This window comes from Sceloporus occidentalis, unplaced genomic scaffold, assembly GCF_023333645.1.
Source record: "Sceloporus occidentalis isolate IW3139 unplaced genomic scaffold, rSceOcc1.0.p SCAF_1, whole genome shotgun sequence".
In the NCBI taxonomy this organism is placed as follows: domain Eukaryota; kingdom Metazoa; phylum Chordata; class Lepidosauria; order Squamata; family Phrynosomatidae; genus Sceloporus; species Sceloporus occidentalis.
Genome location: NW_028316981.1, coordinates 185,828,452 through 185,855,542, shown reverse-complemented (window position 1 = coordinate 185,855,542; position 27,091 = coordinate 185,828,452). Strand labels below are relative to the sequence as shown.

At 43.8% G+C, this 27,091-nt stretch overlaps 2 protein-coding genes across 4 annotated transcripts in view; one reads left to right on the top strand and one right to left on the bottom strand.

Annotated features, from left to right (window-relative positions):
- LOC149323046 (cyclin-Q-like) overlaps positions 1-4,238 on the top strand; it is a 31,854-nt gene extending 27,616 nt beyond the window's left edge. Inside the window, exon 7 of the mRNA XM_089486556.1 lies at positions 4,107-4,238. The gene's annotated coding sequence lies outside the window, so the exon portion shown is untranslated. The remainder of the gene's footprint in view (positions 1-4,106) is intronic.
- The window catches only part of SLC25A23 (solute carrier family 25 member 23), an 85,530-nt gene that overhangs the window by 20,464 nt on the left and 37,975 nt on the right, over positions 1-27,091 (bottom strand). For all 3 annotated transcript variants that reach the window (XR_016272369.1, XR_016272370.1, XM_089486508.1), the window contains exons 3-9: positions 23,985-24,072; positions 21,890-22,001; positions 7,183-7,341; positions 5,976-6,128; positions 2,944-3,051; positions 1,399-1,566; positions 947-1,097 (exon numbers count right to left, since the gene is read on the bottom strand). Coding sequence is in view for 1 of the 3 variants with exons in the window: in XM_089486508.1 (XP_089342634.1) it covers positions 947-1,097; positions 1,399-1,566; positions 2,944-3,051; positions 5,976-6,128; positions 7,183-7,341; positions 21,890-22,001; positions 23,985-24,072 (939 nt within the window). In the remaining 2 variants the exon portion in view is untranslated. The remainder of the gene's footprint in view (positions 1-946; positions 1,098-1,398; positions 1,567-2,943; positions 3,052-5,975; positions 6,129-7,182; positions 7,342-21,889; positions 22,002-23,984; positions 24,073-27,091) is intronic.

Below are 27,091 nucleotides of genomic sequence, written 5' to 3'. Positions count from 1 at the left end.
TGGTTTGAGAATTGGAACATGATCCTGGAGACCAGGGTTCGAATCCTGGCTTGGCCATGTAAACCCACTGGGTGACCTTGGGCACGTCACACCCTCCCAGCCTCAGAGGATGGCAATGGCAAACCCCCTCTGAAGAAACTTGCCAATAAAACCCAATGATAGTGTGCGTTCAAGTCATTCAGAAATGATTTGAACGCACACAACAACAACAAAGTTATTTTCAAAGGTACTACTGGATTTCTTTATGTCTTCTTATGTTAAAACAGACACATCACAAGAAATGTGCTTTCCCTATAAAACAAGGTGCACTGCCTATATATATTACTTTGGCCAAAAGCATCCCTTGCCTACAAAATCTGGAAGTAATTTCCAGCTGTTTTAAATTTTATTGTAATTTAAAAAAAATGTTTTTATTTGTGAGCCGCCTTGGGTCCCTTCTGGGAGAAAGGCAGAATACAAATGAAATAAATACATAAATAAATATTAAGGATTTAAATTTTTGAATTTTCTTTGGCATCAGCAGTGGGAAGTGGGAGCAAACCTACAGTGGCAACCCACAGCAGGTCATAAATATCTTCTGTGAAAAATCACGGGAGTGCCCCTGCCGCCTGGTTTACACCTTCTTTTCTAGGCAAGTTGGAGAAAGCCAAGCACAGATTTATGCCCGATTCTGAGACTTATGCAAACTGTAATGTGGAAGTGGTTGTGTTACCAGGCCCAGAAAGAAATCCTTCCAACTCCATAGGGCATCCAAATTTCTTACCCCTTTCAGCCTCTCCCTTTTCATTCCTAAGCACCTCCTATTTGTTTTCCCTCCATTTGATGTCTTCACTTCCGTTGTTATATAGATTTATTATTTAATGTGTTCTCCTGTAATGATGCTCCAGTTCAAGGCCGGAGTCAGTGCTCTCCTTGGAGCAAAGACTGTACACTTATCCAGCCTCACCTTGTGCCTGCATCCGGGTCCGCACCAGGGCTAAGGGGTAGCTGGCGATTTGACCACAGGTGCTGGAGACAGTGCCGCAGCCCAAGAGCACTAGAATACCTGGGTCAGCGGTGTTCTTGCTGTACTTCTGCAGCCAGGTGTTCTTCAGGGTCTATAGTAGAAGACATGCAAGAGGGTGACATGGCAACCTGGACACTGAAAACAGAGAGGTAGACATCGTAGGGCATGAAAGATGTGGGAAGGAAGCAGCTCTCTTGCTGAGTTTTAGACTCTGGTGGGAACTCCTTTTTGCTATAGAGCAAGGGAAAGAGCAAGGATTGGGGATAAGGTGGACTTTGCAAAGGGTCCCAAAGGAAAAAGGTGGCAACAACTGGAATTGTCCCCTGATAAAAGTGGCATCCAGTGGCAGGAAAGTCTGGGCTCTTACACTGTTCACACCAACCTACACCAACCTCATAAACTGCCAAGTCAATTCCAGCATAGGGGATGATGCCCAGCATATTAGGCAGGTAGCCCTTGTAGAAGGCACGGATCCCTTCCTTTTGCAGGATCTTCCTAGCACAGTCAGCCAATCCTGAGTACTGGCCTGTCTTACGGAGGGTTAGCCGTGTCTTCAGAACCTGAAGGGTTGGGAAAAGCTGGTCAGTTGGTGAGCATAAAGACCCCTTCAACATCCAGCACCTTCACAAAGTAAGACACAGGGCAAAAGAACAGGGGCAGACAATCTGTGGGCTTCTGGCTAATTTTATGTGCCCCTCAGGCTAAATTTGTGTGCCCTCAGGCTAATTTCACGTGGCTCTCTAGCAGATGTTTGGCAAGAATGATATTTTCTTCTCCTATCCATTGTATAAGCAAGAGAAACAGGCGACAGAGAAGAAAATGGAGTGGCTCTAGTAGGCTTTGGTGGTGGTGGTGGGGTAGAGAAGGGGACCCATTTTGACACTGGTTCCTGCCCTCAGTTGGCTTCAGCTTCAAGATACACAGACTATTGTCCAAGAGACTCCCCAATGGCATTTTTGGAAGACCAGGCTCAGGATCATTAAACAAATTTTGCTAGCACCTTCACAGAATGATAATTTATAGGCTGCTTTAAGCAAAGCCATGGCTTTTATGCTGGGTCCAAACATCTTCACTGCTGCAGTGGCACCCATCAAGGATTTCAAACTACTAATGTATTATTTCAGCCTCTTTTACTGATCCCTCTTCCATCACTCGGCTTGTCTTTCCAGTGCCATCATTCCTTTTATAATTTTATCGCCTATGGAACATGTTTGCCCACCTCTCTGCTCCTTTGTTCCAGCAACCAATGGGTCGGCGTGCCAAGTGGTAATACTAATTCAAGTGGGAGGGGATCAGACTCTCTCAGGATCCTTACACCCTACTTTCATTCCCATTTAACTGCATGGCTCTTCCTATGGAATGCTGGGGTTTGTAGTTTGGCCAGAGGAGCTCTTGGGCTGAGGCTCCTTAATGCCCTTCCCTCAACTACCAATCCCATGATTCAACAGGATATTGCCAAGTGGAATCATAGGCTGTATCCATACTGCAGAAATAATCCAGTTTGACACCACTTTAACTGCAATGGCTCAATACTATGGAATTATGGGAATTGTAGTTTGTTGTGGTACCAGAGCTCTCTGACAGAGAAAGCTAAATGTCTCACAAAACTACAATTCCCTGAATTCCAGTGGTGTCAAGCTGGATTATTTTTGCAGTGTGGCTGCAGCCATAGCACTATACTTTTTGTAAGGTGAAAGGGCCCTCAGATGGGAACACCAAATTATCACGTTTCCAGCCAGAGCAAACCAGGAGTTCGGTGTATCTTTTCTGGTCTTTCCAGAGATGGATACTCTCTGCTCCAATATTTTGCTACTGCCCCAGCCCAGAGTGTCTGCCAGCTGAAATGATTGTTTCATTCCACCTAATGGCAGGGCCAGTGGCAAGATGAAGCACTGGGCCCTTATGTTCTGTAGTAGCAAAGGGGCAACAGATCTTACCTCCATGGGGTAGATTATGGTCTGTGCTGTGGCACCAGCTAGTGAGCCAGCAACAAACCTCTCCTGCACCCTCAGAGTCTCTTGTTGTCCACGAATTGCCCGCTTGATCTGCAATAAGAAACAAGGCTTGAGGTCTTGCAGAAAATGTATAGGGGCTCCTTCCTAAACCTGTGCAGAGTGAGTAAAGGCAATGATTGTGGGCAGGAGAAGAAGTATTTTATTTCTGTATCAGAGGAATGTACCTTTACTACAGTGTGATGTCAGCAGATGCAGAGAGTTTGTTATTAAAGTGAAAAGCACTTAACCACAGGGCTGGGGAAGAAACTTTCTCTCCCTGATACTGAAAAACTACTATTCCTATCATGCACTGACCATACTGGCTAGGACTGAAGTGAACTGTCTGGAATTCAACAGCACCTGAAAAGTCACAAGTTCCTCATTGCCATATGCCTTAGCACTATTATCCATTGTAATAGCTTTGACAGATGAGCAGTTTCTGGGAATAACTAGGCAGAAATGTTTTGGGTAGTAGTTTGAGCATTGGACTATGACTCTGGAGACCAGGGTCTGAATCCCCACTTAGCCAAGGAAACCCACTGGCTGACTTTGGGAAAGTCACACTCTTTCAGCCTCAGAGGATAGCAACGGCAAACCCCTTCTGAAGAAAACTTGCTAAGAAAACCCTATGATAGATTCACCTTAGGATCACCATAAGTCAAAAATGACTTGAGGCGCACAACAACAATAACTGTTTAAATGCAGAAGGCCAGAAGAGTATGTTTAGGGAGTCTTTTCTATGATGTGATAATGTGAATGATAGAACAGATGGTGGTTCTCAAAACATCAAGTGGAACTGGAGGGTCTGAAAGCTAAGGAGACAAAATTTTAACTGCTGAATGGATCTCAGGTGCCAGAAGGTAGAGGAGATGACATTTTTCCAGGTGGATTAGGACTCTTGTGACATACAATGTCTCTACTTGTATCAGCCAAGACCTGGGTAGGTTGTATGCTCACCAGTGATTCAGTTCAAAGGCAATGCAGTTTTGGTTTATTTCTTTCTTTTGAAAAACAGGGCTATCATCTCCTAGGACATGATGAACTTTCCTTGCTTTGACAAGTGAATGATACAATAAAGATGCTTGTTTTACTATTGTTTGTGACAGATTTACCCAGAAGAAATGAGGAGGAAAGAGCACCTTGCCAGGAGAAAGAGGAACGTATGTAATTAACCAGCGGTTGGAGACTTCTTTGGTTGGCTTGGCTTTCTCCATTAGGCTTCCTGTTTAAATGGATCTTTGCAAGGAACTCACATTTTTCACTAAAAGCTTCATGTTGTATTTCCACTGCGTGTAGAATTTCTGTCAGATCTTAATGTGTTTGTAGAGTTGACCTATGAAGTCAGTCATAAATGCCACTGAGTTCAAGGGAGCTTACTCCTTTCCCATATATAGCAGGATTAGGAATTCTGCTCTCTGAGAATCTCAGCTGCCATTTTATTTTTGTTTTTTAAATAATGAAAAATAAAGTTCCTAGTCATCATGTCTGGAAAAATATGGATGAAATGGTGTGACCAAAGCATACTGAAATTTCAGAGGTACAGGTCATTACATAAGAGAGTTGCTTTAGCAACCTACATAGCTTGTAGCCATCATTTGTAGCCTTTCTAGACTAGGTTAGACTCCAATTAGACCTGCCTCCCCCCTCTAATGATACCTCTATTGTTCCGATATCAAAATTGATTGATACCATCCTCCCATTCCCTGCACTAATCTGCCTGACATTTTAGTGTATTCCTATTGGACGGTTTTAAATTTGGATGTTTAATCTCTTTTTATGGGTTGATCACTGTTTTTATGATTGGGGGGAGGGTTGGGCTTCAAATTGCCTATTGACTTATACTCTGAATTTCATAGGGTTTTGTTAGGATTCCCATTGTTTTCCTCTGAAACTTAGTATACAGCAGCTGGTATTCTTTGGCTGTCTCTCATTTAAGTACTAATCTGCCCTGACCTCACTTAGATGTTTATCACACTATACTCTTAAAGTGCTACTATTCCACTTTGACTCCTCTAGCTGCCTCCTGTTGCATTCTGGGATTTGCAGTTTTAAGGAGGGGTATTTAGAATTCTCAGGCAGAGAACTTCTCTGCCTGAGAATTCTAAATACTCCTCCTTAAAACTGCCAATCCCAGAATGCAACAGGAGGCAGCTAGAGCAGTCAAAGTGGAATAGTAGCACTTTAAGAGTATAGTGTGATAAACATCTACGGTTCCAAGATCAGATATGATCTGGGGCCTCCAGGGTATTTAGATAATTTCATAGGCAAGGAATACTCACTTACCTGGCAGCAAATGTCAGTGAACTCAATGGGACTTACTTCTCAGTATATATGCATAGGATTGCCTCATAATTTATGATAGTTCAAAAATATTACATAGTTCTTATGTCATATAAGAATCTTACACAAATATACTCAGTTTGTATAATTTATACAGCTCATAGAATCCCATGTTTCATAATACAGAATTTGGGTTATGTACCTGCAGAATTAACTATTTATTTAGCATGAAGTATTTCTACAGCTTCCTTCAGTGGCAATCATCCTCCTAAGATCTTGACAGAGAAAGAATTAGATTTATAGATTCAAAGACATAGCCATGTTAGTCTGTACAATCATTATATAGAGAGATCTTGTAGCACCTTTGAGTCTAACTGAAAGAAAGAAGTTGGGAGCATGTAGACTTGACCAAATGCATCTGAGGAAGTAGACCTAAATCTATGAAAGCTCATGCTGCCAACTTCTTTCTTTCAGTTAGTCTCAAAGGGAAGATGCTACAAGATCTCTCTACATATTTATATATTCACAGTTTTGGAATAAAGATACCCTCAAGATGAGCCCAGTGGATTTGTGTGGGGGAAAGACAGGCTCATTGTGGTGTCCATACGTGAAACGTTACCTGAAATAGCCTAGTGTATGAACATATATAAGCATGTCCATTCAAAGCTTCAGCTGCTGTTTCCATGGGGCCATACCTGTTCATAGGCCATGAACTTGATGGCAGACTCAGGTGCAATCTTGAGCACATTGATGCCATTGCCTCGCCACAGTGAGCGGATGCCTCCCTCACGTATCATGCCTTGCAAACCCCCCAACACATTCATGTTGTTGCTCTTTGAAGCGTGAACCTACAGCCAGGAAAAACCAGTGTTAGTATTTGGACATCTTCCCCTCTCCTATAAACAGAGTTGGCATGATGGTACCAAGTAAGAACAACAGTAATTGCCTCTTTGTGAGTATAGAAGGGACCAATGAAGCATTACGGGAGATCCATCCAGCATCTCCTGCAGCAAAGGCTCTCTTAGGCATCACTGTGTAGACCAGATATGGACATACTCTGGAGTTCATTAAGCCATACAGTGCCATGTTGACACTTTGGTGCGCCAGTGTGCCATGTCATGCCATGGTACTGTGGTCACCATTTTGGGTGACTGGAAGCAATGTTGCATTATTCCAAGTCTCCTTGGGAGGCACTGAGAGGAGGTTCTTTCTGTTTCACAGTGAGGCATACCCTTAAGCAACATTTCAAGACCTTTTCAAAGCATTCTAAACTGGAGGGAACCGGTTCTTCATCCAAAACCTTATTTTTCTGTTGAAAATGTTTTTGTATATATATGAGAAATCTAAATAAATTTTTAAGAATTAAAAAAAAATAGAAAATGTTTTTGAGGGATGTCAGGGGTGCTTTGTGTGTGTGTGTGTGTGTGTGTGTGTGTGTGTGTGTGTGGGTGGGTGGGTGTCATTGGCGGTCCAAAGGGCCACACTGGGCCCCTCAAAGGGCCACATGTGGCCCAGGGACAACCCAGCTCCCAGCCCTCATGGAACCAAAAAGAAGCAGAGTTGACAAGTATGGAATAAAGGGTTTCTTCACAAAACCAGTTTCTAACCTTGGGTGCAAATACACATGAATTCAGGGTTGCTTGATAAAGCAGTAACTCTGGAATTGTCTGAATAAATAAAACCCTGCTTGAACGTGCTCGTCATAAATTTCTTTCTTGCTTCTCCTCTCACTTATAGTACATCCTGTGAAAAATTGGTTCCCATATCCCCTAAAAAGGGTATTCTGGGGTGAAAATGGGCCTTAGTCATTGCACCCACACAGTCACTGATGTCACCGCAGAACAAAACTCCACTCCTGAATAACTCCCCCATTTTTGTCCTAATACGTAGCAGCTCTCTTACCTGCATGAAAACTTTCAGCCGGTCCAACGGTGCTGTTCCTGTCCTAGAGACAGCACCAGCCATAGCACCAGCAATGAGTTGTTTCCACCACATCCCGGTTTTCTTCTCTTTCTCAGAAAACTCATCTGGGACGGTGAGGCACTCGCCAATGTCAAGGACCTGCCAAGGACCACAATCAAAATAGGAAATCCAAACTTTGCTTCCATGTGATGGAGAAAAAAACTTCTCTAGGTTCAAGTCAGAACAAGTACAGTATACAAGTATTCCAATGCTCCTCCAAATTTTTGATTCAAAATGCTGTATTTGTATTTTTAATCAGAAATGTTTATATTGAATATTACAACTCATCAAATTTGAATTCTCACCAGATGTCCAAATGATTAAAGTGAGACTATCATACTCTTGGGTATGTCACAAGACTATTTGGAAAATACAATAATGCTTGGCAAAATGAAAGGCAGTAGGAAATGAGGAAGGCCACATTGATTCAGTTAAGGAAGCCATGATCTGAGTTTGCAAGACCTGAGCAGCACTATCGATGACTAAATATCTTGGAAGTCTCTCATTCATAGGATTGCTGTAAGTCAAAGCTGAGTGGACTGTAAATTACAGTAATTGTTTCCTTTCCACTTTGTATTACTTGAATTAGAATTGTCATGTGTCCCTTATTATGTGTTTTATTCACAGGTCATAAAGCTTGTCCCTTATGGGACTGGCAGATGTCCCTTAATATATGGCATGCCTTCTGTTTCACAGAATCATAGATTTGGAAGAGACCACAAGGGCCATGCTATCTCACTTCATTCTGCTATTCAGGAAGAAACAATCAAAGCATCCCCAACAGATAGCCATCCAGCCTCTGTTTAAAAGCCTCCAGAGAAGGAGATTCCACTGTCAAACAGCCCTTACTGTCGGGAGGTTCTTCCTAATGTTTAGGAGGGTCTCTTTTTTTCTGGAGTTTGCATCCATTGCTTGGTGTCCTAATGTCTGGAGCAGCAGAAAACAAGCTTGGTCCAGCCTCAACATGACACCCCTTCAAATATTTAAACATAGCTATCATGTCACCCCTTAACCTTCTCTTTCCCAGGCTAAATATACCCAGCTCCCTAAGTCTCTTCTTATAGGGCTTTATGATTTCCAGACCCCTCACCATTTCGGTTGTCTTCCTCTGGACACACTTCAGCTTCTCAACATCCTTTTTGAACTGTGGTGCCCAGAACTGGACACAGTATTCCAGGTGAGGCTTGACCAAGGCAGAATAGAGTGGCACTATTACTTCCCTTGATCTAGATGCTATACTACTTCTATTCATGCAATCTAGAATTGCATTGGCTTTTTTAGCTGCTGCATCACACTGTTAACTCATGTTCAACTTGTGGTCTGATATGACTCCTAGATCCCTTTCACATGTAGTCTCGTTCAGCCAGGTGTCCCCCATCCCATAACTATGCATTTCATTTTTTCTACCTAGGTCAGTATCTTATATTTCTCTCAGTTGGAGTTCATTTTGTTAGCTTTGGCCTAGCTTTCTAATCTATTCAGATCTTTTTGAATTTTGATCCTGTCCTCTGGGGTACTAGCTACTCCTCCTAATTTGGTGTCATCCAGGGACATAGCCGGGGGTGGTGGTGGTGGTTCTTGGGGTCTGGACCCCCCCTTTCATTAGAAAAATGAATGGTGTGTGCTGCTGCGCCGCACCCAAGCCCCATTATAATGGTGGCACTTAGTCTGGCTTCCTAACATCCTAGCTACGTCCCTGTGTCATTTGCAAATTTGATAAGCATGCCCTCTATTCATCCAAGCCATTGATAAAGATGTTGAATAGCACTGGATCTAGGACAGAAGCCTGTGGGACTCCAATGGTCACTTCTCTCCCGGATGAGGAGGAGCCATTGCTGAGCACCCTTTGGGTTCGGTCAGTCAATCAATTACAAATCTATCTAACAGTAGGCTTGTTTAACCCACATTTTACTAGCTTGTTTGCAAGAATATCATGGGGTACTTACTGAAATCAAGATATTTGAAGGGTGAAAAGTCCTTTCCTTTACAATAGACTGGATAAAATGTCAAAAATCCCATATTTCTGGCTGTGGATCCTTCACAAAGACAGAAATGTATGCATTGTGTAATATATGAATGTGGACAATATGTTGATTTTATTGGGAAATACAGGGCTAACTCAACTGAAATTGATACTTTCATTTGGTATTTAGGTAGAACACAAACTTGTTAATAGCTGGCTCCTGATTGTTTATACTGCATGTCATGAAGTTCACTTCTCCTTATTGCTGCTGGGCAAGACTTTCGGGCAGAAGCCCAGGGCTCCACTGAACATGATGACCAGGATGGTCTCCAGCCATGGCAGCACTGGCTTACCACATTTTAAATTAAGTAAAATAATGCATTATTTATTTATTTATTTAATATGCCACCTTTCTCCTGCGGAGGGGCCCAAGGCAGCTCACAGATAAAACTGGTTAAAAGCATAGCAATAAGATTTTAAAAAACAATTAAAATAACCTGATTAAGATAATATAAAATTACATTAAAATACAAAAGTTAAAAAAAATCAATAAAACACACACCCCATATAAAAGCCTTCCCGACAATGATTATAAAGTCAGCCCTCCATACCCATGGATTCTGCGTCAAGGATTCAACCATCCATAGCTTGAAAATATTCCAAAAAGCAAACCTTGCTTTTACCATTTTATATAAATGCCATTGTATATAATGGGATGTGAGCACCCACGGATTTTAGTACCCACAGGGGAGGTTCTGGAACCAAGCCACAGTGAATACCAAAGACCCACTATATGTATATTAGAAACCTGCTTGAACAAAAATGTCTTTGTCTGCCAAGAAATGGAAAACAGGGAGGGGGCCAGCCTAGTCTCCCAACGAAGGGAGTTCCAAAGGATGGGAACTGCCACCAAGAAGGCTTTCTCTCATGTCCTCACCAAGCAAGTCTATGAATGTTGGCGGGATCCCTTCACTTGATGATCTTAGAATTCTTGCAAGTTTGTATGCGGAGATATGGGCGGGGTACAGACCGCCGCTTTGCGGCGGTCTGCCGCCGCCGCCAGTAGGTCCGCGGGGGAGCCGGAGCCTTCAGACGGCCCGACTCCCGCGCGGACCGAAAAAAGAAGCTCCAAAATGGAGCTTCTTTTACGGTCGCGTTTGCGACGTAGCGAGGCGCCAGGGGCGCGCTCGCTACGTCAGAAGCGGCGCGACACGTCTGGATGCTGTGCGTCCAGTACGTAAAGATGGCGGCGCCCATGTAGAAGGGGTGCCGCCATCTTGTACGTATTCTATACGTACTAGGGTTAGGGGGGTGCGGAAGCACCGCCCCTTCCTAACCCTAGTACGTATAGAAGACGTACTATATGGCGGTATGTATCCCGCCATGGTCTCTCAAATAGTCTGGACTTAGTAGGGTCTAAATATCCTAAAAACCCCAAATCCCGTTTGTTCTTGAAAGCTAAGTAGGGTCAGCCCTGGTTAGGACTTGGATGGGACACTGCCAGTGAATACGAGATCTTGCAGGGGTGTCACTAGGGGGGTTGCAAGGGGTATGGGCCACACCAGGTGACAGGGGGTGATACCACCTGCCTTTTGACGGAAACATGCTGTGGCATTTGCCTATGTCCCTTTACAGTGCTGAATATATGGTGTGGGTGAGGCTCAATGAGAAGATAAAAGAGAGGCCCTACTTTTTAAAAATAAATAAATAAATTTTTAAATTAAAAATATTCTTTTAAGTTTTCCTTAAAACATCACACCTTACAAAATTTTCACTTTAGCAACATGAACAATGTATATGTAAATACAGCTGTGTGTACAATACTGTACTGTAAAGGCATAATTTTTATTTTGCTAATTGTTTATGTCGCAACATTTGCCATGACATTCAGTGATATACTGAAGTATGATTTATGAGTAATATTAGTACAAAAAACAGGACTAAGGATACTGTATGTTGTGGTTTGGGCAGATGTTAATATGGGGAGACACTATGAGTTACCACACCAGGTGACGCCAACCCTAGTGATGCCACTGAGGTACTAAGGAAATATTTCAGAGGAAAGGACTGGTAAAACCACTTCTGAGTATTCCTTGCCTAAGAAAACCCTATGAAATTCATACGGCTGCCAAAAGATAACTTGATGGCACATACACACACGCTACCTTTGTGAGTCCCAGCATGTTGTGCCTAAGAAAGGATCTTAGAAAGGAATCTCTTTCCAGAATCCTAAACCAGGCTTTGTGCCTTGAAAGTAAGCTGATAATCATGACATACTTGACAGGTCAAAAAATTTCCAGGAGTATTTCAAGCTTGGAAAAAACTCCATCCTGGTCTGTCCGGGGGCTGCCTATTTGAAATGAGCTGAAATCTCTTCCAAAGGTCTTTCGCTTTGTCATTAACTACTTTGGAACTGATATTCCACAAAGGAGGAAATGTCTAGGGCTGCATCCAAATAAACCCCGAGGAAGGTGCAGTCCCTTCACAGGTATCCCATTCCCTTCTTTGAAAGTCCAGCTTTCATTTAAAGTGCAGCTTTTTTATCTAGCCAAGAAATTGCATAGACAAGAACCTACTTCATTGTTCTTCCACTGATATTTTACAAATCATTTCTCAAAACCAAGGCTGTAAGAGCCCTTAACTCAGCATGAGAAGGAATCAACTTTGAAAAGATAAGGTCCTGGTGTATTTCCTGGCATTTTCACTGGAAACATATAAGCCAGGGAAAGGCAAACTTGTGGAATCCATTTTAGGTTTGAGCTCTTTTGTTTTTTACCGCCAGCAAATGCCAACGGAGCATGGAAGATACTTTTAAAAGGCAATTCCTTCCCATTCTTGGAAAATATCCCCTGGCCATTAGTCACAACAGTTTAGAGAAATAACATATTGTATTACATGTCTTATTTCTTTTCTACTACTTTCTGTTCCTTTTTATAAACTTTCTGGATCTTTTCCCACTTAAAATCATATGATACAATTACCGTATACACCAGGCCCGTAGCTAGGCCTTTAGGGGCCCTGGGGCAGAAAGTACATTTGGGGCCCCTATGTTTTTTAATGTCCCAAGTCCTGCTGTGCATCGTGGGTGCCATCTTGGCACACCACTGTTTACATGGGGTGCGTGTCGATGATGTGGCTTGTGCAGCTCCTTTGGGGTAGGGTTGCCATAATTCTCTACTACCAAACCGGGGAAAATGTAGGAAAAATATAATAATAATAATAATAATAATAATAATAATAATAAGAGAGAGGCGGGATAATAATAATAATAATAATCCCGCCTCTCTCTTATGGATTGAGGCGGGTTCTATAAAATAATCCATAACAGTTATATCAAACGAAAATCATAAAATTACAATGCCCAACCCAAAATTTGTAGGACAAAATTTAGACCGAAATATAGGTCAAATGTTGGACAAAATTTACCCCGAAAAGTGGGGCATTCGAGAAAAATGGAGGACATAACCAACTAAAAGCTAAAAACTTTAACTTTTTTTTAAAAAAACATTAATATAAATCCTTATGTTACAGAGATCTTGTTGCACCTGTGAGACTAAATGCATCTGAGGAAGTAGGCTTTAGGAAAGCTCATACTGCCAACTTCTTTCTTACAAATAATAATAAAACTGAATTCAAAGACATGGAGATTTTGGATCACCACGAGACTAAATGCATCTGAGGAAACAGGCTTTTGGAAAGCTCATGCTGCCAACTTCTTTCTTTCAGATAATAATAATAATAATAATAATAATACAATTCAAAGACAGAGATTTTGGATCACCTCTGAGGTTAAATGCATCTCAGGAAGCGCAGCAGGAGGCAGTGGTGGAGGAGGCCCAGGGTTCAATCCCTTGCTTGGGCATTAAAAAACCCCAATGTGCTAGTCACACTCTCTCAGCCTTAAGGGAAGGTGAAGGCAAACCCCCTCTGAACAAATATTCCAAGAAAACCTTTGAGACAGTCACACACTCTCAGCCTCAGAAGAAGGCAAAGGTAAACCCTCTCTGAACAAACCTCCCAAGAAAACCCCTTGAAGGCGCATGCACACACACATGCACTCTTGCACACACCCAAGTCACACTGTCTCAGTCTCAGAGGAAGGCAATGGCAAAGCTTGTTAAGGAAAATGCAACATGGGATATACAGTGAATGAAATAAAACATGTATGTGAGAGTCAGGGTGTCTCAGCAGAAGCAATTAGAAGCCACACAGGTGTAAAAGGTAATGGAATTAACAAGTCCTAAATGCCAAGGACAGAAATGTAAAGTGGATAATTGAACACACCTGAGAATTGTTAAGTGGTCAAGGCTGAGATGATGAAATCATCAATTCTGGATAGAAACAAGAGAGCCAATGAGAGTGGATGTACACGCCCACTGGGTGGAAACAGACAACAGTGGGTGGTATTATCCAATGACTATAATAATGGCTATGAATCCCAATGTATTGTGTGGGTAGTAGTAGTGGAGGAGTATAGTTGTATTGGAGTTGTGTTGGATAGTTTTGGAGCTGTATATAGTAGAATAAAGTAGATCTTTTATATAAGACTACTGAGTTGTCTGGTGTCTTGAGTGAAGATACAAGAGCCAGCTGGATCCTGAAGAAGTGTGAAGACTTCTGTGGAAGCAAGAGTGAGAAGGCTTGGAGAGTTTGTCAGGGTCTTCAGCCTATTCTCTGTAACTCTGCTGCTTTAGAGCAAAGCTTTATCCACTGGCCAAAACTGGTCAGCGCCGGTGTGTAACAAGGTGGTGAGTTTGAGCCAGAGGTGAAGAGCTACAACTCCCATCATCCCTGACAAAGCTTGCCACTAAAACCACCTGATGATGAAACGACAACACAGGAGGTGCCCAACCCTTGGGAAGAGCCTACCAGGGGTCTTGTTGGAGGGAGCCATCTTGGGGCAAAGTGGTGGGGGGGGGGAGAAGAGCAGGGCCCCAACAGACAGGAGGGCTCTGGGCCTCCTCTAGCCAGGGCCTGATGGCACTCACCCAAGGCAAGCCCCAGAAAGCCCTCCATGCTCCAGCACACACACACACACCAGGAGGAGAGGGAGGAGGAGGAGGAGGAGGAGGAGGAAGAAGAAGAAGAAGAAGAAGAAGAAGGAGAAGGGGGAAAAGAAGGAGAAAGGGGGAAAGGAGGAGAAAGGAGAAGGAGAGCATCAGGAGGAGGAAGGCGAAAGAGAAAGGAGGAGGAAAAGAAGAAGAAAGGAGGAGAAGGAGGAGAGGAGGAACAAGAAAAAGCCAGGATAGTGTTGCCTTGGTCCAAAAAGACTTGAAGGCACACAACAACAACAACAACAACAACAAAGGAAGGAGTTGCTGGAGCTTGAAGCCAAGCTCCCTCTCTCCCCAAGGGGCTCTCCTCCTCTTTCTTTCCTCTTCCTTCAAGGGCACATCCTCCTTGGGCTGCAGCGAGGCCAGAAGGGTGGCAGCACCAGCGCCTCAGCCATATTTCTCCCCCAGCCCAGGCCAGCTACGAGCAGCAGCCAGCAGCAGCTCCCTCCGGCTTCCTCCTGGCGGCTGTGATGGCACGCTGACGGCCCTGCTGCTGCATGTTTTTTTAGGCAACCCTACCTTGGGGCCCCCTTTAGCTGGGGGTCCTGGGGCAGTGCCCCTCTTGCCCTCCCCTAGCTACGGCCCTGGTATACACTCGACTATAAGTCGACCATGGTATAAGCCGAGAGCAGGTTTTGGGCCCAAAATTATGGATTTTGATATGACTCATGGGTAAGTTGAGGGTAAACTTAAGAGCACATAAGAAAGGATCTCAAGGATGAAGGAAAATAATGCCAAAGAATGTACAACATTCCAGGAGGCATAACTTTTGTGCTTACACTAAAGACTGGATAGATGAGAGAGCAGGGGGGGGGGTCAGTGTTTCCAGGACAGATTACACTATTGCCTTTCACCAGAGGATGGCTCCTTGTTCTATTACAGTTAAAGTACAGAACTTACATTGACTTATGGATAAGTCAGCTCAGGTTTTTTGCATCATTTTTTTTACTAAAATCTCTAGACTTATACAGGAATATATACAGTAAATAGCTTTAAATTCATTCAACAACTTATTTTTAGGCACTTTGCTCTTTAGTATTTCTAGAAGGTCTCCTACTCCACTTTGTCTGCTGCAGTGTGTTTCAAGAATGTTGACAACAAAGCTGGTATAAACCACTTCCCAGGTTAAACTGGGGGATATAAACCACAGATTTGTATAGAACACCCAAGGCTTTGCTACACCAATTGAAAACCTATTCCAGATTCTGTTTGAGGACAGCTGGAATTTCACAATTAATGCATTCTAGCATTCAAGGGCTTGTGTGTGATTTAATATAACTAAGGCTGCATCTGCACTGCAAAAATAACTCAGAAGAGGTACTAAAAAAAGCTTTCAAATTTGGGACCTTGCTTAAGTTTTGTGAGCTTTGTTGGAACTTGGCTGGCAGGTTGGAGCTGCACTCCTGCTTTCTTTCATTGGACAGGCCAAGGGAAGAGGAAGCAGAAGAAACACTGCTGGTGTACATATGTGTTTGTGTGTGTTGGGGATAACGCTTGAAGCTGTTTGGAGAAGACATGTCTCTGGAGAAGGAGGCAGGGGAATATCCAGGGGGAATTCTTGAAAAGAGTCATTCATCTTGAAGTGGCTCCTATAGTTAAAATCTCTCATTTCCCCATCCACACCAGTTTCCAGTCCTGAGCATGTGGCCTCTGGAGTTTATCAGACAAGGGAAATTGGAAGTATAATCCAATGGCAATCTGAACGCAATCATGGGGTTTAACGTTATTGCGTGATAGACCGCCACACGCAAAGTCGGGCAATGGCATGCTATTTTTGGGCAATAGGGAGCCAGTTCTAGTGACTTTACATGAATGCGTTCTGGCCCCACTTTCTTTTCATTTGAAATTAAGAGAAATTCCTCCTGTGTGATAAACTCCTCTGTAAATCCCTTACACACACACTGGCTGTGCCCTTCTATGCTCCAACAAAGAAGAATTGAGAGTCTTTCCTTGCCTGGGAGAAGGTGACCTGGTCACCTTGGGAGCAGCAACTAAGCAGCTGGCTGTGCACCAACCAAGAGGCCTCTTACCTACACTAGTCTTTGCTGGAAGGTCAGAATAGGCAAGAGGCTTCTCAGTTGCTGGTCAGCCAGTTGCTTAGTCACTGCTTTCAGGATAACTGGTGCAAAGGGAGCAGCGACTCAGCAGGAGTTGAACAGTGACCGAAAAACTTCTGGCTTGGACTGGTCTTTGAAGCAATGCCAGCACTGCTCAGCAGCTGTTCTGTTGCTGCTTGCAAGGTAACTGGGTGCAAAGGGAGCCGAGATCTACAGTAGATTAGTTGTTTTCAATTTGAAGTAGACTAGGAGACATATGATCAAGAAATAAACATGTCAGTGGGCACTAGGGGGTAGCAACCAAGAGGAAAGGGGATGATAACCAGAAAATGTTTTGGGACCACTGTTCTAGACCGACGATGGTCAGGGTGCTGCTGGTGTGTGTGTGTGCATGTATCCTCCAAGACCATTTTTGGGAGCACCAGGGTAATTTATTTTCTGGGTCCAAAATACCCCCATACACATAGATAGGACATTTCTACCACATTTTTGAGGGGCATTTGGATGCTTTCTGCCCCCCCGGGTAAAAAACAAATTGGGACCCCCCAAATTTTCTATTTGCTCCAAAATGGCTTTCAGGGAGCATGGAGGACAATTCTACCAGGTTTGGAAGGGCCTGGACTAATTTAGGCTGAGGAGAAGCTGAAAACAGGAAGATTCTGTTCATTCTCTGTTGTTAAAAAAAAGTCCTCTCCAAAACTAAACAAAACAAAACAAAACAAAACAAAACAAAACCCCTCTAAAACATGGTGAAAATGCCCTCCATGCCTCCAAACGGGGGTGTTCAGGCATATTTGGGAGTAATTTTTTAAAATTTAATTTTTCTGGCAGTCAGTGTGCCCATCCTCAGTCTTTCACCCCTGTTCCAGATATATATTTTGGCCACCATCTGGCAAGACTGGAGAGAGGGAAACCAATAAACCCACATAACTGGGCTCATACGTCTGGATCAAATCCTGTGTTTCTAGGACTATTTTCCTAGTTTCAGAGCCTTCCTTTGACATACACTGTCAGGATCATGGACAGAACCTGGACACAGTTATTTTCCCCAGCTACATTGGGGGGGGGGGGGCATGCAACGTCTGGGTTCTGTGGTTGAAGTCGTGAAAGGTAACATTTCCAAGCTCTGGTTATTTTTTATTTTAGCTGCTTTTTAAAACATGATAAACAAGGAAGGCACAAAGGGAAGAGGCAAACATTGTGATGCCTTGTATTATTGTGTAATAGATTGGATTGTGCAAATTCTATAAAACAACCACTATCAGCCACCATCTTGAATCAGAATGTGAAAATGGAGGCGAAAATACTGTGTTGATCCCTCTCAACAAACCAGTTCTAGCACTTTTCATTTCCAGCAGGAGGAGGTCTTCTGTCAGGTTAATGAGCCTTAAGTGCACATTCAAGACCCTCTCACACGCACACTCACTCTACCACTCCCAAATAGTCTGCATTACAACTGAGACAGCTCACAATAATATGTTGTTGTTGTCAGGAAAACCTATAGCTTCCAGTAGGAACACAGGTAAGCTCAGAGGGGACAGGGAAGCCACAGGTATGGAGCAGAGCATATCAGCACCTGTGTGACTCAAGAGATCCTGGAAATCCTCTGCAAATCAAGAGATCAACTCTGAAAGCTCTGATTGGGAAAATCTCTCTCCTCTAGTAGGAATTACAGGTAAACTCAGAGGGGACAGGGAAACCAAAGGGATGCAGCAGAGGCTAACAGCACCTGTGCAAATCAAGAGATTCACTCCGAAAGCTCTGGTTTCCCTAGGCCACTCCTAAGAGAAGGGAAAGAGAAGGGAAGGGAAAGGAAGGAAACCTAGACACCTAGAGCCAGGAACTTAGTGACATCTAGCATTCTGCGGCAGCCAGTGAGGTTGGGAAGAAGAAAGAAAGGAAGCTCCAGGAGCAAGAGAAGTTGGCCCTACCATGTCATGCTCCCACAGGACTGACTCCAAACCGCTGGGGTGCCAGAAGTCTGTCTCCCACAACTCGGCCAAAGCCAGCAGCCTTGCATTTCCATGGACCCTTGAGGGCCTCTGGCCTTTTGAGCTCTCTCTCACAGGAGAGAGCTCTTCCATGTCAGGATGCTACAAAAAAGTGAGAAGGTTGCAAGGAAGGCAGGCAGTAAACCCTCCGGCAATCTTCTAATGGGATTGAAGAGCTAAGCAGCGGGTGAAGGGGAAGGGCTTGGATGGGGGAGCCAATCCTGTCCATCACTTTAGAGCAATGGCACACAAACCTTTACCTTTTGGACCCCTCCCCCCCAATTACATCTATATGAAGACATTGTGCCCCCTCCATGATGTTTTGTTCATATACAAAAATATTTTGTTTATTTAGTGTGCCTATCTTCATTTGCACATTCATGTCTATTCATATTTTAATATTTTATAAAAAAATAACAGTGTTTAAATAAGAACAGCCTTATTTAAGTAAATTCAATATTTAACTCAAGCAAGGAATTAGGTCCAGTGAAAGAAACAGCATCCTAGAAGAGGGTTGTTGACCCAAATTAGTTTGGCTCCAGTCCAAAGGTACCCAACTGTCATGGTGTAGATAGAATCTCTCAGGAGGTTTCTCCTATACACATTTCATTTTGTTGAATGGGAGTGATATACTTTCACACTCATACATGAATTCCAATAGTAGAAACAGGACTTCCAGAGGGGAACTTTCACACTGATCATGTCCCTCTAGTAGGATCTGTGCATCTCCTTCTCTGCCACTATCTGAAAATTGGGCATTTAAGGGGCATTGTCAAGCTTGCTGTAAGGTAGGGCCTGGTCCCACCTCTTGATGTCTGCCCAATGCTCAGCACTAGATTCCCCGGCCCTGTGCCCATCTAGAATTGCACCTGTCTCCACCTCCAGCAGTCTCAAAATTGTACAGAAAAGAAAAGAATGAGCAGCAGTTAGGCATATTGGCACTGATTTGAGTGGTCCATGCTGAGGAGAGAAGAAGGCTAAGAACACGAGGAGGTGAGGAGAGAAGGTGAAGAACAAAGGTGGAGAGAAGAAGGCAAAGAACAAAGCAGTGTGGCACAGAAGGGGTATCTGGTGCCAAGGGCCAGCTTTACCATTAGGCAGAGTGAGACAGTTGCCTTAGGCGGTGGACACAGAAAGGACAGCAAAGGAAGCCCCATGGGTGAGAATTGTGGCCCTTCTTCTCAGTTGGCAGGGAGAACTATGGGGCCTGCCTTGCACTCCTACCTACCCTGAAGTGTGGTGGAAGACACTTTCCTATCAACATTCAACTGTTCATTCTATTCACTTCAGCACACAGAATGGAGGGTTATTTTGCCCCTTCCATCAGGCAGCAAACAGATAGGCCCTGGTAATAGCTTATCCATCCCTTGTGATGACCAAACCCCTTTTCACCAGGCCCTCCACCCCAAATTAATAGCCCAGTCCAGCAAGCCTTCCTTTTCTTTCTCTCTTCCTCCCCCCCCCCCACCTGGGGGCCATGACATTGTGTTTAAATATAAACTTTAATCTGCCTTGTTCCGATCGGCTGATGAGATTAGCGTGGCTGGAACAGGAAAGTGAAGAAAGAGGACCTTGGCTAGCACCCAGCACCTGGGGAGCTGAACTTTTGTGGTTCCTATTATATCCGCCCAATCCCACCCGCCTTGACCAGTTCCTGTAGCATTCAGAAAAGGATACAAGGGAAGCTCAGACACTCTCAGTGGATGGCACCTTCCTAGCTAGCTTGTTTCCTTGAGAGACATGGCTTGGATGGAGAAGCAGACCTTGAACTTTACCTTGTATTTTGGGAGAAGGGACTACAACCCCCAGAATCCAGTTCCCATCCTGCATGGGGGATTCTAGGAGGTTTAGTTAAAAAAAGTAACTTTCCCAAGCTCCAGCCAGGAGAAAATCCCTTACTGAAGTTTGGGCTACCTTTTTTGCTGTTAAGGACAGGTGGAGTTATATATTTAAGCTCCATGCCAACAGCAAGGCATGTCCTGAAATAGGCAAGCTCTTCTCTTTCTCTCTCTGACACTTTCTCCTCTCTCTGTCTCTCAGGTTTCTTTCACAGTACAGAATTATAGCAATAGGGTTCCACTTTGACTGCCATGGTTCCATCCTGCTGAATCATGGGATTTGTACTTTAGGGAGAGGTACTTAGAACTGTCTGCCAGAGAGACCCCCTAGTGCCTTCTGAAGCTACAATTCCTAGGATTCCCTAGGTTTTAGTTATACTGTACGTCAAAGTACTATAGCTGAGTACAGCAGTAGTTCCTGGGCTATTAAATGTGGAGGACCAGCAATTATTTTCCCACACAGTGTGTCAGAGACTGACACCATATTTGCTCCCATTGTTCATAACTGTCTCTTTGTTTTCTAGAAACTTGGTGGAGACTGGGGGCTAATGGTTCAGGGACCAGTGACAGTCCAGGGACTATCACTTTAAGTAAGACTGTTTGTTATACAGTTCTGTAGAAGGAACCTAATCTTTCCTTTATCACCCCATTCTTTCTCTTTTTATCCACTTAGTGAGCTGGTGTGGAAAAGACCTTCTTGCAGAGATCTGAACTGATTTCCTATGCAGCACCTTTTAAAATCTGGCCAAGGACCACATGCCTCCACTGGTTATAGGTTAACCAATTCTGTCTGGGTAGAGCAGAGATGGCAAACCTGTACCCCATCATCAGCCCCTCCCATCAGTCCCAGCCAGCATGGCCTGCCAGGAATAATGGGAGATAGAATCCAATGCCCTCTATTGGGCCACAGGTTCCTCAGACAGTGCAGAGGATGGAGCAGAGCCTTTTGACTTGATTCCAGTCTTCTCTGCTCTGGTTCATCCTTTTCCTCTTGCATACAATATTAAACTTGCTACCGTCAAGCCACGTGGCCAGAAGAGAGGAGGTGCTACTTTGAATCCAGCTCAGCGTCCTTGTTCTGCCCAGATGGGTAAGTGGCATGACACAGTGGCCCAACATGAGCCTGGCTCATGTAACTCAAAAGAAACTTGGTCACATTGGATTGGGGATGAGTAACAAAGGACTGCAAGATCTCCTGCTTGATTTGCCTTCTCAGTTGGGAAAATTCATTTTTGTGAAAAACTGCACATAGTAGGAATGTGCAGTCAGAAACTGCACAGACTATTCATTCTGTATTAATAGTTGGAAAGTACAAATATTGTCTACTGGAGGGCTGCATCTGTATGTTTATCACATATTTATTTGCATACATAAATGCTGTTTGCTGTCGTAAGATCTCTAAGTGATTCATATGAAATAGACAGTATATTTAAATAATGTAATTTGAAAAAATGAACAAATAATTTAAAAGATTTTTAAAAAATAAATTAAAACAATTTTTCAATAATCAACATAAGAATAATTACCTTGTCGGCATCAACAAATACATTTTTGGTAGGCATTTCAATTTGAACACTATGAAGTTTTAACTTCTTGCTAAGGCCAGTGCAATGCAAATCGACTTAACTTACCTGCCATGTGTCTCCACATGCCTTCCCTTCTCTATTCAAAGAAGCCAACCATTCTTCCCCACACCCAGGAACAGGAAAGTAGGGCAGAACAGAAAGAATGTAATCTGGCTTACCGTTGAGTGTTTCCAGTAGTGTACAATCTCCTCCATGTTCTCCAGTGGGTTGAGGATGAAGTGGTCCCGCCACTCGTGCCAGTCAATGGTCATAGTGCCATCTTTGTCTATGCTGCAAAAATATACACATACACAACCAATGCTGGGGATTAAGGTGGTTGGGGCTGTGGAGCGGTTCCAAAACCAGGGCCCCCTTTCTGTAATGATGCGACCTATTTTGGGAGTGTCTGCATAAAAAATAATTAGTTACTTAACTGGCTATATGAATAATAACAAAACACAAATTACAAGAGATAGCAGCAAAAAACATAGGTTTATGTTCTGCCCTACAACTTCAGCAAGGCTGACAGACTGATCCCAAATATTATTACTCATTTACTCAAGTAACACATGAAATACTGAGCATATAAATCTGTATATGGCAGATTCAAGAAGCAACTGGGGAAGAAGAGAAAGCACACTATACCTTACCTTTCAGCACTAAGCTCCTAGCCTGTAAGGAGCTCAGATCAGTTGGCCCAATTGAACCATTGGTAATCTGGCCCTGTACTCAGTAGAGTAAATTGAAGGTGGAGACCAAACAACCTACAACATTTTTCTGCCTGAGAAAATGATGTTCTTCATTTCCTCCCTCAAGTTACTGTGTATATTACAGAGCTTGGAAAAGTTACTCTTATGAACCAGCAGTTCCCAGAGTCTACCAGTTACATGGCTAGTGCCTATGAGGGCTAGGGAACTGGGAGATTTGTAGTTCAAAAAAGGAAATGTTTCCGAGCTCTGGTACACAGTACTCAGATAGTTAATGGCAGGGACACTATCACAAATCAATATGGCAGTGATGTATTCAAGTCTTTTAGTCCAAGTCTCTGCCTTTTCAAGTCATGTCTCAATTCCTTGCAAGATACAGTGTGCCTGTATCATACGTGGGTGTGCCATGCGTGGCTTTCAGCATATGCTGAAGCCGCACGCTGGAAGAGGGAATGGCGCGTGTGCTCATGGTGTGCGCACCATGCCATGCCACATGCACAAGCCCCATTGTTTTAAATGAGGATCAAGCATACGCGGTATTTCCTTACATGTGATGAGGCTCAAACATACGCGGTATTTCCTTTACATTTGTGTGTGTGTGTGTGTGTGTGTGTGTCTGGAATGGATCCCCCCACGTAAGGGAAGGGCCCACTGTACTTTCAAGTCAAGCCTCAAGTCTAGGAGCTAACCTTAACAGGAAAAAAGGAGTTGGGGTGTGTTTCTTGGAAGGAACAGCCAGTGCGTGTGTCAATGGGCTTGAGGTGGGACTTGAGAACTGCTTGGCAGCTCATCCCCGCTGCACATCAAAAGAGCCTTCTAAAGCTTTTCAAAAGCTTTAGAAAGATCCTTGTGCCTCAAGCCCATTGCCTAACACATTTGCTGTTCCCTTCTGAGAAATGAGCCCTGCACTTTGGAGGCAGTTTCTGCTTGCTACTCAAAGTGAATGGCACCATCAAGGCAGTCACTAAAACTATATAAGTCTCAGTGTATCAATTTTTGATTCCTCCGAGTCAAGTCACTGAAGCAACTTGAATCTGACTTAAGTCCGAGTCAATTCACTCACGTCTACATCACTGCAATATGGTAATATTTACACTGATTGAACCAACTGGAGTGGAGTGGGGAATAAAGTAGGCAAAAAGCAGCTATCAATACATATTGTGTCCTCTCTGGGGACACTTGGGTACCTGCAGGTACATTTGGGTACTAGCAGCTATATGAGAAGCCAGGCACCAATATGCACACAGAGCTTAATAAAATTACTCTTTTGAACTACAGCTACCAGAATCCTCTAAACAAAATCGACAGTGATCATGCTTGCTGTGTGAGTCTAGGAGCTGTTGTCCAAAGAAGTAACTTTCCCATCTCTGTTCCCCATACAGCATCAAGTTGAATCCTAAGTAACCCAGACTCCTGGCGCCTCCCTGATCAGCCCCAATTTTTCAGCCACTTCCCCACAGAAATTAATGTAGCTGCTGCAATGCGGCAGTCTCCATGCATAACCCAGCTAACAGAGTACCATGTTGTCCTAGAGGGAGCTGCAATGCAAAGACAGTCAGGGCCTCACCTGTGCAGGATTTTCTCTGCTTGCTGGAGGGAGATGTAAACTCCCAGGCTGTGGAAGGTTTGCTGGATCTCGGACACATCAATCTGGCCTATAGTGCAAGTAGAGAGATAAAGAGGGTGTCAGTCAATCTGGTGGTTAATCAGGGTGCAGTTCACAACACTTATCAATTATGAGAATCTGAATTGCCAAGAGGGTTCTTGGGGAGATCCTTTAGTGAGTGGAATTGAGCTGTGCCCAAATCTTGAGGGAGCAGGCTACGAGGGGAGAGGAGCCAAAGGATCAGCAGATTTTGAGGAATTTCTTGAAGGAGCAACAGTGAATCAGTGAGGGTGGCAGCACTTTCGGGTCCATCTGGGAGGGGAAGAGGTGCATGCTGTAAGAGCAAGGAGGGAGATACCATGCAGTCAGCCATACCAGCCTTCTGGATTCCCATATTCAGCCCCCTGCCAGCGTCCCACCTGGAAAAGAGACAGAGAAGGGGGCTGCAGGATGCAGGTGTCTGCCATGGCCCAAGCTGCAAGAAGGCATAGCTCTAGAAAAGACACTACCCCACCTCAAGGATCTGCATTTTAGGAATACCCAAATATGGATACGCTACTTTTTCCAAGACTATAAATTCCATCATCCCCAGCCAGCACTGCCAGAGGGTGGGGTTCTAGGAGTTGCTGTGCAAAAAAGTAACTTTCTTAAACTTTGAAGCTCACCAGCGATGATGTAAAGAAAGCAAGAGGAGAGAAAGACTGAGGCCTCTTCTGAAAGACAGTCAGCACAGCCAAGCAAAGAAGCTCTCAGTGTAAATGTTGATAGCCAAGGAGTCCCACACAGGGAATTTGTGTGAACATAATTCAAAGCCATTTCTTCAAGGCCCATGCCTTGCTCCTTTCTGGATGAACACAAATCATAGCCACATAAATGATAACCTGTTTGGTCCCCAGGTTTGCCTTGTTGACAGTGAGTAGAAGAATTGGGGTTGTTTTCACACCATATTTCATCCCTATCCCCCTTGCCTGGATCTCCAGCAGGGTAGCAGTGAGAGTCCATCCTACATGATGATTCCTGCACTGAACAGCCAGGCTGGACTACATGATCTCCAATCTCCCTTCTAGTTCTAAAATTCAATTATTAAGAACTGAAAAAAAGCATATATGGCTTCAGCGGTTATTTTGCTAGGAATGCACAGGATGAGAAGCTGCTTGTGACTAAAGAAATCCAAACTAATTGCAATTTCAGAGGCAGTGAGAATACAGGCGAGATATGTGTGATATATATATGTATATGTCAGTGATATGAATGTTTAGCTGTTGGTTAACCTTTCCAGATTCTGCCTTCTAGTGGCAAGCAAGGAGAACAGTTTGCTATTTTGCACATTACTGGGAGACTGGCAAGGTATCCCAGGTGCTGTAGGCTATATTTCAGAGGAAGGAACTGCCAAAACCTTGCTAAAGAAAGCCCTAGGAAATCCATGGGGTCTCCATAAGCCATCAGGTGACTTGAAGGTATGGATACATGCAAACACACACACACATACACACTTATACATGGAAGGTACAGAGCTTCCCTGGCAGCAGTAGCACCAGCAACTCATAATACCCCCAAGATTTATCCAGACCAGGCTGAGAACTAGAGCAGTGGCTGAATGGAGTTCTCCAGAAATGTCACTGTTTGGTGAATTACAGCTCTCAGAATCCCTGCAGTTAGAATGGCCATTCTAGGCTGCAGGATTCTGGGAGCTGGAATCCAAAAAAGCAACATTCCCGAGCTCTGGATGGTTTCTCCCTGGATTGCGGACTGGCATAGGGAGGGGGAAGAGAAGGTTGGACCAATGCCTGTATCTATTTGTCAGTTGACTGACAATCCGGATGTTTAAAATAAAATAAAAATCACACCCTGTACCATCTATTTTAGTCTGTTTATAAATGCTGGAGTTACACACTGCACCATGAGAACATTTTTTTGCTATGGATCATGGGTGGAACTGTAATCCAATATTGGATGTGTAATCCAGTTCTTATAGTTTTAATAGGTATGGATTGCAACCTAAACATTAATGTAGAGGAATATAAATATTATGATTTCCCTCTAATAGCCTAAGGGGCTCAGTATCTCAACTGTACTTCAAGATGTAGCTGTGTTAGTCTGGAAAATAAGTACGCAAAGGGAACTTGCAGCACCTTTGAGACCAATTGAAAGAGAAGTTGGTAGCATGAGCTTTTTAGACTTGAGTCTACTTCTTCGGATGCATGAGGAAGTAGACTCAAGTTTGCAAAAGCGCATGCTACCATTTTCACTCTTTCGGTTAGTCTCAAAGGTGCTGCAAGATCACTTTGCATATCAGTTGTACTTGGTGGGACAGTACTCTCTGTAAGCAGAAAACCTGCAGTTCAATCTCATGATCTCTGGTGCTAAGGACCTTAGGGAGACAGGCCAGGCAAGAGCACTGCTTGGTACCTTTGAGACAATGGCCAGGATTCTTCTGGGGCATTATGCTTGCATAATGATCTGCTATGCTAGTATTTTTTTAAAAATATGTTTGAACTCTCATGATAGTGTATGGCAGCAGAGAGAGGAGGCTGCCTCCGTGCTAATGTTCCTTTAGTGTCTGGCTCCCAGAATTGGGCTTGGGTGGTGGGCTCAGAGCCTAGCAGCATGGCAGGGCATGCTTGGAAAATTGCCTGTGCTGCTCCTTGGTCAGCCTTGACATATTGCTTAGGCTCCCTGGACTCTGCAGAAGCCAAATATTTGAGAAACAAGTGGTATAGAAATGGCATCTTCCTTTTGCAGCCTTTGTTGTGCTGTCTCCCCCTTTCTTTCTTTGCTACCACCTTTTTAATTCTGCTGCTAAAACCAATAGGATCCCAGCCACAGGGGGTTTGTGACAGACAACCCCCTCCAAGCATTTGCTTACATGTACTTAGAATATATTTACATTTATTTAGTGTAGCAGGTGAGTATCAGCTGCTGGTAAAAATGAAGCAGCTGTGCCACCTCCAGGTGTGTTGGACTACAACTTCAATAATTAGATTGATGGAAATTGTAGTCCATCATATCTGGAGGACAAAAGGTCAGAGAAGGCTGGTTTAGGATTTGTTACATGTCTACATGGTCTC